General features: G+C 41.9%; 1 protein-coding gene across 1 annotated transcript in view; it reads left to right on the top strand.

The window, feature by feature from the left end:
- Positions 1–1,436: 1,436 nt before the first annotated feature.
- Positions 1,437–10,315, top strand: part of UBE2V2 (ubiquitin conjugating enzyme E2 V2) — a 28,778-nt gene continuing 19,899 nt past the window's right edge. Inside the window, exon 1 of the mRNA XM_084259967.1 lies at positions 1,437–1,509. Within this exon, the coding sequence (XP_084116093.1) occupies positions 1,494–1,509 (16 nt within the window). The 5' untranslated portion in view covers positions 1,437–1,493. The remainder of the gene's footprint in view (positions 1,510–10,315) is intronic.

The raw sequence follows: 10,315 nt of genomic DNA, 5'->3' as shown, positions 1-10,315 counted from the left end.
AGGGAATTCAGCTTTTTCTCAATGTTTTTTTTTAATTACTGCCATTCACACAGATCTATACCCCCTGTAATAGTGCTTAAATGAGTTGCACAAGTTGTTATCCTATGTCTGTTTGTTGTGATCTGTGAAAGCAGAATAATTATTCCTTAGTTGTCTTTTCACAATATGTTGCTCCGAATAATACTTAGAAAGTCCCTCCAGGGTTGTGGGATGGAGCTTGAGGACCACCGTTCCCGCAACTTTGGAGACAGTATTTTATATTGAGAGGGCTGTCTGTAGGATCTACACTGCAGAATTCTTCTTTTGAATAAACTTACTCCACGACGTGACTGTAGTAACTGATTTTTCTGTGCTGAGCACGCTGCCATTCTGTGTAGATCATAAGGGACGCTGCGTGTTTGCCAGTGAAGTTCACAGGCGGCTTTCGCTGCAATGGGTGCCGCTGTCACCCTATTCTGACCAAGTTGTAAGCACAAGTTGCATTTTAAAGACTTTTTCTTTTCTTTTGAAGACTTCATTACCATGTGTAAACACAGGCACCAGTGGAAGAACCAAGAGCTATGCTGGAGTAACTTTTTTTTATGTACGCAGAGATACCAACCGCAGCGTTTGATCTACGAGGAACCAGTGAGGGAGAAAGGGAGGGAGGGAGGCAGGCAGGGGACGGTGGCAACTCTTCATCAGCGAAGATGGAAGCCAGAGGAAAAATGTTGTGTGCCCTTGCTTTTTTGTCTCTTCCAGAAGACTAGAACTTGTACATGAATGTAATTCTCCTTGCAAAGCACAGCCCGGGACGCTTCTATAGACTAGGAGAGGGTGTTAGGAGCAGCACCTGGTCGCTTGAGCGGTGCGTGCGGGGCAGCCGCTGTTGTGCGAAGCCGCGCTGGCAGCAGCCCGGTGCTGGCTCAGGCTGAGCCGTGCTGCAGCGCTCTCGCTGCACACGCAGCAGTGGTCCCTCGCCCCTCCCGCTGTACCCATCTGCACACCTTGCCTCCTTCAGACCCTCGGCATGCCTTCGGGGAGCTGTGCTAAGCGTTTCCCTCCCACCCCTGGGGAGGCTGGCAGGGCGCGCTGGGCTGGTGCCGCCGCTACCGAGCCCGCTGCCCTTCAGGGGCCCCGATCTCCTTAGGGAACCTGCTCGTTGGTGTCCGCTGGCGAGACCCGAGCGCGCTGCCGGCCTGCGGTCGTGGCCGCCGGGTAGGAGGCGCCAGGCGCTGCCGGCGGCGGGAGCCTTGATCAGAGCTCGGCCTTGGCTCGGGGACGGCCGCGGGGGGCTGCCCCGGGCGCTGCCGGGGGCGGGGGCGGTGTGCCCCGGGGGCGCGCGCCGGGCCCCGCCCCCTTCGCGCGCGCCCTGTCCCCGCCCCCGTGCATTTCCCGCGCGCGCCGCCCCGCTCCGGAGCTGCGGTTGCCCTGTGGGAAGTGACGAGCTGCGTGAAGCGGAAGTGACGCGCATCGCGTGCAGGCCCGGACCGGTGGGGGGGGGTTTGGACAAGATGGCTGGATCCACAGGTCTGTGAGGGGGGAGGGGGGGGGATCGGTGGGCCTGGGGCTGGCGCGGGAAAGCGGGGCGCCGGGCGCGTGCTCGGGGGGCCCCCCGCAAGGGCTGGAGGGGTCTCCTCTCTGAGGGAGGGGGGCGAGCCGCCTCTGGCGGGGCGACCGGAGTGGGGAGGAGGTATCTTCTGACAGGGGGAGAAGAAGCTAGAGGGGCGCCGGGCCCCGTTGTGCTCCGGGCACGACACCCCCGGCCTGTAGGTCAGCGACACCCCTGTGGGAGCCTGGCCTCAGGGCAGGATGTTGGCAGAACGGGCTCCGCTTTCTGTAGCGAATGTAGTGGGGTGCTGGAGAAGGGAAGACTTTCATCTGCCGAGAGACAGGAACAGATAGGTGTCTGCGTTCAGGGAGGGGAGGGGATGTCACCAGCCTGCTAAAAATGCTGGAGGTGAAAGATCTGTACCGGTGTACCATCCGGTGAGCGTAGGTGTTGTGGTACAGTAGTATCTGAAATTGGGGATTGTCTCTTTCCCCTCCTGATGCAGGGGAAAAAGAGTCAGGCCTGTGTTGTGCTTTGGGGCAAAGGTACTTCAGTTGGGTAGTGACTGCAGCATGTGGGGAAGAGGAGTGAAGCATCTTGTCCTCTTTTGCCAGCCAGCCATTGGAGCCAGAGGGTCTTTCTTACAGTCAAATGGAAGGGCAAAGAGCTGCAAGTCATCCCAGGAATCCCACGCGAGTAACCACTATAGCATGTGTGGAGCGTTTGCCTGGCAGAATATTGTGGAAGGTGATGGCAGGAAAAAAAAAGGACAAGAATATTGTTTCAAGTGCCAAACACAGAACCTTAAGGAGCACAGTTATACTGTCTCAGTGCTACCTTTGTGACAGGCTTGAAGTATAAAAAGACATTTCCTAAGTACAAATAGCTGAAGTCGTCAGGGTCTCGTTTCCCATTCACCCCGAGACTTTGTAAATGGGATTGACAGAGCTCAGGACAGAGGAATGAATTGACCTCAGCAGTCAGTCTAGGGTGAATATCGGAGACTAATTTATGTCTGCTCCTATTCTTTTAAATTGTTGAGGGACTATAACAAACCAGAAGAAACTTCTGTGTATGGAAACTGATCTTGGTACCTTACCATTGATTCTATGAGGAGAACTAGGGCAGATTTTTTGGGGTAGGAGAGTCCTGTCTGCTAGGTAATGTGACTGTGGGGATGTGGGATTTACAGACTGGAATTTGGTAAAGTTACAGTGGATTTGGGCATGGAGCAGTGCTTGCAACTCTGAAAGAGCAGTCCAAAAAGGTACATTATTGCCTATGGTAAGCTGAGCTAGAATGGGTATATGAGGGAAGGTGCTTAGCTGTGCATTACTGCATTTTATTTTGATAAGATTTATTGGCTTGCTGCTTGGTCTCTGAAGGGTTTATTGTTAGTTTTGTTATGCAATGGCTCCCAAAGACTGCAGCTTATGTTTGGGCTCTGGCCTGGGATTTCCTGTAATGCACAGGAAGTAAAGTTGGTTTAGGTCATGAGCATTGGTGTTTGGCATCACAGTCTATTCAGTCTGCCTGGTGTAGAATATCAGTTACTAAAAACTTGCATATTGAAAAAACAGCTTTTTTTTTTTCTCTACAGAAGAAATATTTTTTTGACAAAACTTTTACTGCTATAAATGCTCTTCACAACCTTATTTGTGATATTATAAAATCTCCTGTAATCTCTAGTATAGTTGTCTTTGTCTAAAAGGTGTAGTCACACTTAAAATTAAAAAAAATGTTGGAGATGTAGAAAATTATATATGTATCTACTCCAAACAGTGTAAAGTGCTAGTGCTGCATGTATTAATTGTTTGAGGAATGGAATTGGTTTAGTAAAATGAAGTGAGAAGGTAGAATCATCAACAGAAATGCTGGGCAAATTAGTCAGGGCTTCTAAAGCAAATATTTATTCCTGTGGAGAAAACACTGTTGGCTTCTTTTATTGGTATGTGCATAGATTTGAGGGGAGGGGTATGTGTCTGTGTGTTCTTTCCATGTAGTATGCAGAAATGTACGTTTTTAAGACTTTACTCAGAAGAACTATTCATGCCAGGAAGCTGTGTTTACACTCATTTATGGAGGAGGGAAGGGAATTATTTGCTATGCACATAAGATTTAACTCTACCTATCTTTGAATTTAATCTGGTCTTGCTGTAAAGTTCAACTTAATTTTCATTTATTTCAGAAAAAAAAAAGTGAATGTTTTGGTTGCATGAAGTCCAGGAATGAAAATCTAGCTGCAAGGAAGTCAACAGTAAAACTTTTACTCAGGTCATTTATCTTAGTTTTACCCCAGAAATTCCTTTTCTAGGATCACTGGTTCTTTGAACAATCATGTAAATTGTCATATGCTTTAAAAACAGAGAATGTAGTTTGAAAATAGGTGTTCTTTTATGTGTGCTAAAGAAACTGTGCATATCAGCATTGTATTGTTGTTGAATAAGTATCTTACCTGCTTTCTAAGGTCACCTGTATTGACTAATTTACAGGTAGACATTGCATGACCTGGAAATGGACATTTGTGAGCTGCAGTGTGATTAATCTTCTGATACTGCAGCTCCTTCCTCTTGAAGCTGGACCTAAGGGTTTTTTTGAGTGGGTAGTGCTGGAGGTCTGGGGAAAAACAAGTTGATTTTTTAGAAGAGGAGAACAGCTATTGTTGGTGTAATCATCCAGTTTCACATTGGTTAGCTGGAGATTCAGTCTGTTAATCCCTTTGAAAATCGAGAGCAGGAGATGTAATTAAACATCTGAAATTCAGATTTTTTAATTCAGATTAAAAAAAATTACCATAGCATACAATTTAAAATCTCTTATGTAACATGAGAAAAAGAAGCTAATCAATGACATCATCAAATGCAGTTAATTCAGGAGTTAATTTGGGTTTTATTTAAGATTGTTACATGTATAGGATATAGGTAGATATATCTCAAATGTGAATGTCTCCTAAAAGCAGTGATCGTGTCACTGTGTGGCTAAAACTTGATGAAGTTTAAGGCAGCACTGTAATACTGTGCTCTAACTCTGGGCTGCTAAAGCTTTTGTCTCCTTTCTCTTCAACCCAGGGAGGGCTTCAGGAGTTTGGGGGAGGGTGAATAGGCTAACTTAATGAAAATTCCCCTTGTTTTGCTGAAACCATGCACTCAGGGCCGGGGAGGTGGGGGGATTAACAGACCTACACTCAGCAATTATATATGAGATCCCAAATTTACTACTGGAACATAGTCACAAGCAATCTTTTTAAAAGTGTGCTTTATGTCTTTAATAGAGCACAGCTACACCCCAAACAAGTGTGTTTTCTGTCAAATCCATACTTCTTATTTTCAGATACTCTGATCTTTAGGGATGAATTAGCTTCTTTGTGGGACTTCTCTCATGTTGCCCATACAAAGAGATTTTTCCCTTTGAATTTTTATAGGATTGATTCTTTGAATAAAAGTGGCACAGTGTTCAGCATCAGTGCCTTGTTTTCTTAACTTTGGTTTGTACTTCTATTTGCAAAGATTTAGTGGTGGTGAAAGCAGTTCCAAAGTGTGCATGAGTGCCACTGTAAAGAAGCTGATATTAAAAATGAAGGGCTGGAAGTGGTCTTGAGTGCATTCAGTCTAACTCCCTGAGCTGTGAAGCAAGGACTGACTGCATCTTTCCTGGAGTTTGGGTTTTTTTTTTTGTTGTTGTTGTTGGGTTTTGTCCTTTTTTTTAAAAGCTTTTTCCTTCCCCTAAAATCATCCATTGAAAAAGATTCCATGATGTGAGATAGGGTTTTTTAATACTTTCCCTTAAACCCTTTGCAACTCTTCTCCATTCCAAATCAAACTGATGTCTGCTCTGTTCTCAGATGGGTAGAGATTGATGGATCACCATACCCTGTGTGGAGACTCCTGGATATTAAGAGCCATTCAGAGGAGTAATAAAGGAATGTATTCAGAAGTGGAGTGCAGAAGTGATGCTTTACAGACTGGGTTTTTTTTTCCATATAGGAGATGGTATAATATAAGTTTTGTATCTAGAAAACTTGTGTATTAAATTCCACACAGGGTAGACTTCTCTTTCTCCTGACCAACAGGATACTCAGTTCCTCCCTCTTTTTTTCCCCTTGTGGAGGAAACAGTTGTCTACATTTATCCAGTGTTTTGCCTTCAAGGATGTAATTACTCCTTCCCCACTTCTTCATCACATTGTTCACTTATCCAGAACCTGTCCAAGTAATCAGTTTAAAAACTGTTCAGAATTTTACAGTCCTCCAAGCTTGTTCTGCATATTTATTATGTTAGTTCTGTAAGCACAGACTTCTTGAAGCTGCAAATAATCAGGCAAAACAAAAGAAGTAAAATATTCTGTGAGGCAGCAAGCACTCTGTGTGGGGCATTTTTCCATCCTGTCTTGTGCACAAGAAATTGCAACTGTGATTGTTCTGCCTGCTTAAAAACATCTTGTCAAGCCAGAAATAATTTAGATGTGGTTGTGAACAATCTAGCTTACAACTGGCTTTTAAACTATATATAGACCATCATTTCTTTCCAACTTTGTGGCATATATAGGCAAGATAATCTGTTTCTTCTCAGAGCTTTGCTTGTACCATTCTCCTCTCACTGTTGCTGGTACCTTGTAACTCTTGTCTTTAAATACAAACCCCAACCTAGGTCTTTGTGCCACAGTAGCAATGTAAGAGTATCCTTACAGGCTAAATACCTTACTTCTGAGATTAAATAAAAGTGGCCTACTTTGTAATCATCTGTTTGTTTAAGTGTTCATTTGAAATTCGGGGTGTTATCAGGCATAGTATTAAAGCCCTAAACTACTCTGTGTAATCCTGGAAAAATTTAGCCTGGATGAAGATACAAGACGCGCAGGAAGATGTGCCACTCAGCAGGTGGAGGCAAATGGTCTATACTAGAAATCTAAGCACAGATGAGAAGGCTTCTCATTTCCAAGTCTTATGTGTAGTTGGTAGAGTTGAATTGCATCCGTATTTGTTAGTGTTTGTATTTAGCTTTATGGGAGATTTTTCTAAAAGTAGTGTTAAGTACATGCTGTGAGACTGTTCAGTCTCATTTTGTTGACTGACCCTCCTTGCTTTCCCTGGGCTGTAGCTTGTACTTCACCCTGACCAAAACTTTATGTAAAGCTCTAGATCAGCTTCAGCTACTCCCATCAGTTAAGTTTTGTTGCCTGTGGGAGCCGCAGTGCTTATGGAACAGCAACAAGGTGCTATGGGGGAAGCCGTTAAAATAGGCTTGATTTAAGCTGTACTCAGAAGGGGGTTGCTATATGCTGTCCTGACTGAGTGTTTTTCTTTGTATTTGTCATTTGGAAGATGCTAATGAGATATAATTCAAACAATATTTTGAATAAAATCAGTGCAGAAACTTAAGACTGTGAAGCTGTCAGACTGGTTCTGAATAACATGAGCTTCTGTTTTACAGCCTTTTCAAAAATTTGTGGTGCTTCAAGTACGTGACTCTAAATAATTTCTAGTTAGCATTTTGGAAGAAATATAACCATCAACATTTAGAACATCAGAGCTCTAAATTAATCCTTTATTTCAGAAAGATGAGAAACTTCACGTAGATTTAAAAAAATTGTCAGAAAAGTGACGTTTAACATCTAGATAGACTCAGTATCCCCCTTCTTAAAATAATTGTTGCATTAGACATATATAAAGTGCACAAAGAAAAAAATCACCTCCATTGATTGCATTTGTGACTATTCAAAACTGGACAGTTAAGTGTGTTTGCAGTTTGCTTGAGAAAGTAAAAACTCTTTTTTCAATACATGTAAAAATAATGTCCTTTATTCAGGTTACCAATACAGTCTTAGTAAAATGTCCAGTTATATTCATATTACTTAAGACATTTTTAAAGGAAGAAATTGCAAGCTTTCTTCTTGGTAAAGTGGAATATGTGATCATGTAAATAGGAAATAATTTGAACTTTTGAGTACCATGGCATACAGAAAATAGTTTGAAAGATGACTGTCACAGAAATAAAGTAGGAAAATAATTACTGTCAGGTCATGTTAGTAAATATGTGGCCATCAGTACGTTTGCTGATTATATCTGTAATGTGTATATGTGCTTATGTGTATAACTGAAAGAACAATGGATCATGTTATTTGCTTTACATAGATGAAGGATCTTTACGTTTTGGACTGTAGGTGGGTGCTGAGTCATGTTGGAAAGGACCTTCATGCAAGTCTTAGAACAACTCCTTGCTAATCGATGACTTGTAACCCATTTTAGACAGCTTTACAGCTTTACTAAACTAAGTCCTTGATGCTGCTCTTGTTATCTGGGTCACACATTGTACTCTTACTATTAAAGGAGACCCTGGGAAGGCTGTTTTATGGCAAGAGATAGGGGTCTCTGCTGGGTTCCTCCAGTCTCCCACTACTGTCCCTTTATCTGAAAAATAATTAAATTAATTATGTCATCCTACTTAAAAAGATAGCTTAAAAATGCTGTATTTTTCCTCTCTGCCAGTGCAATCTCAGGTTTAAAATGAAACTTTCAAAAACTGAGCCATTATACCTTTCCTTTAGCCATTTTTTGCCTATATATGGCTTTATGTTTTTAATAGCGAGGTTACTTTGTGCTAAACAGCTTTGGGTTTGGGTTTTTTTTAGCTTCTGAGGAGAGAAATTGGAAAGATTAATTTGTCTGATAAAAACTTGATTCCTTCGACTCTTAAATCACAACAGATACTGTTGGTGGTTTTTGAAGTGACAGATATCTTTTCTAAGCCCTCTTTACTGGCTTCCTGCCTTACATTGTTTTGTACAAAATTGAAATAGCAATAAAATTCTCAATTTGCTAAGCATCACAATGTGTCATTTTTCATAATCTTATCACTTCATATACTAAAATGTGGGAAGATAGTTGAACGGTTTAATCTCTCATCTGTGTTTCATTTAGTGGTTGCCTGTAAAGAGTTAACTTTTAAACCATTGTCAGCCTCTGCGTTTCCACCCTTCACCAAAACAGCTTGGATGTCAATTGATGAGCTATTTAGTGACTTAACTGTTTAATTCCTGTGGGGTTTTTCTTAGTGTTTGACACAACTGGTAGTGCATTGTCTGACATAATTAAAGTCTAAGTTAACATAAAAACCCCCCAAAACTCTTTGCACTCAGTTATAATATAGACTGATAAATTTATGCCAGTAACACTGGTGCAAATTTGTAAAATTAGTTTTAAGCAATTTTCTTTTAGGGCTGCAATCTAGTTTAATCTTTTCATAGTATAGCTTTCTGTTGGTGTGATAATTTTTGAGGTTTTTTTGGATGAGACATTTTAATTATTTAAAACTTGTGTGGGTTTTGTTGGTGTTTATTTTTTACTGAAAGCTTGCTTATGTATTCACTGTTTTGAGTCTTAATGAAATCTGTATCTAGTGAAGCAAGCATCTTCATTAGTGCAATTTATATGAATGCCATTAGTAATTCTGTACAGCAGCTGTACTCAGCATGCTTGCATGAAAATGCAAAAATAGAGTGAAACAAACTGTAACTGTTACATCCTTGTTAACAAAGTTGAATCCAATTTGAGTTTTGCTCACTGGCTCTTACACTTCTTTACTCTTCGACCTTGTACAGTTTTAGGATGCTTAGGGCACTGTTGCTACATTAAAATCAGGATAGTGAAGAGGGTGTTTGGAGTTTGGACTGTGGGAGATGGGGAATGAAAGTTTTTTCAGTGAGGTGTGAACTTTGGTAAGGAGAGGTGGTGAGTAATGGGAAAAACTTGGTGGGATTTGAGAGATGGCTTCTCCGTGGATATGGGTCAGAGCAGCTCTGATGAATCAGATAGGTAATGGCAGCTGAATCTCCCTCTGTCTGGTGCTCTTCTGGGAAAGGTGAGGAAGTGGGGAGCAGGGAAGGATGGGAGTGAAGAGTGGTGCATGGTTAGAAATGAGCAATGTTCCTAGAGGAAATTCACCATCACAGGAAAAGTACTGTCCACAAGACTGCCTTCAGTCAAGAATCTGATCAGTTACCAAACAGACTTGGTTGAGCTCAGAATTACTGGGAGCAGTTAGCTCACTTCCTTCTGGTTACCTGAGAGGCAGGATAAAAGAAAAGAAGGGAGGACTTCTCAGACCAAGGTGCCTTGATAGTGGAGCTATTTGTTCTGCTAGTAATTTCTCACACTTAAAAACATAATTTATAAAACCTAAAATCTCACATAGGTTTTTTTCCTATGAAGTTACACATTTAGAATACTTGTGCTGCTGGAGAAGTCCAGTTCAAGGTCTCATCATTCTTTCCATGAAACCAGCAGCAACTGAAACACAAGGAATAAACTGATGTTGATTTTGCAGTTTATTATGCTGAGAATTCTTCCTGCAGCATCAAGATTTGTGGCTTAAGCAATCTTAATGTGTGTTTGTAAGTCAGATCTGTTCATGACATCTCAACTACTAATACCTGAATCTGTAGAAATTTAATTGCTTTCCTTTCCACCCCCCAACTAACTTTATAATAGTTCATATATTGAAAGCTTTATTATGATTTTCTGGTGTCTGAATACACTTTTTAATAACTAAATGTAATCGGGGGCAAATTGGTGTTACCACTCTCCTTTCCTTGTGAGGCTGGGTGTTGCTATATACTCTATTCTCAGTTTTGTGAGTACAGCTAGTGAGATGTATATGAGACAAATAAGAGAATTGGATCCCACCAGATGCTTCTGAGGTGGCCTCAGCCTAGAAAGTGGGAACTGACAGGTTGTAGATGACGCTTGTGGTGACGGGCTTTCCTTTCCAAGTCAGTAGTCTGATTGTC

This window comes from Gallinula chloropus (genome assembly GCF_964237585.1).
Source record: "Gallinula chloropus genome assembly, chromosome: 2".
NCBI lineage: Eukaryota > Metazoa > Chordata > Aves > Gruiformes > Rallidae > Gallinula > Gallinula chloropus.
This window is presented reverse-complemented; position numbering and strand designations above follow the sequence as displayed.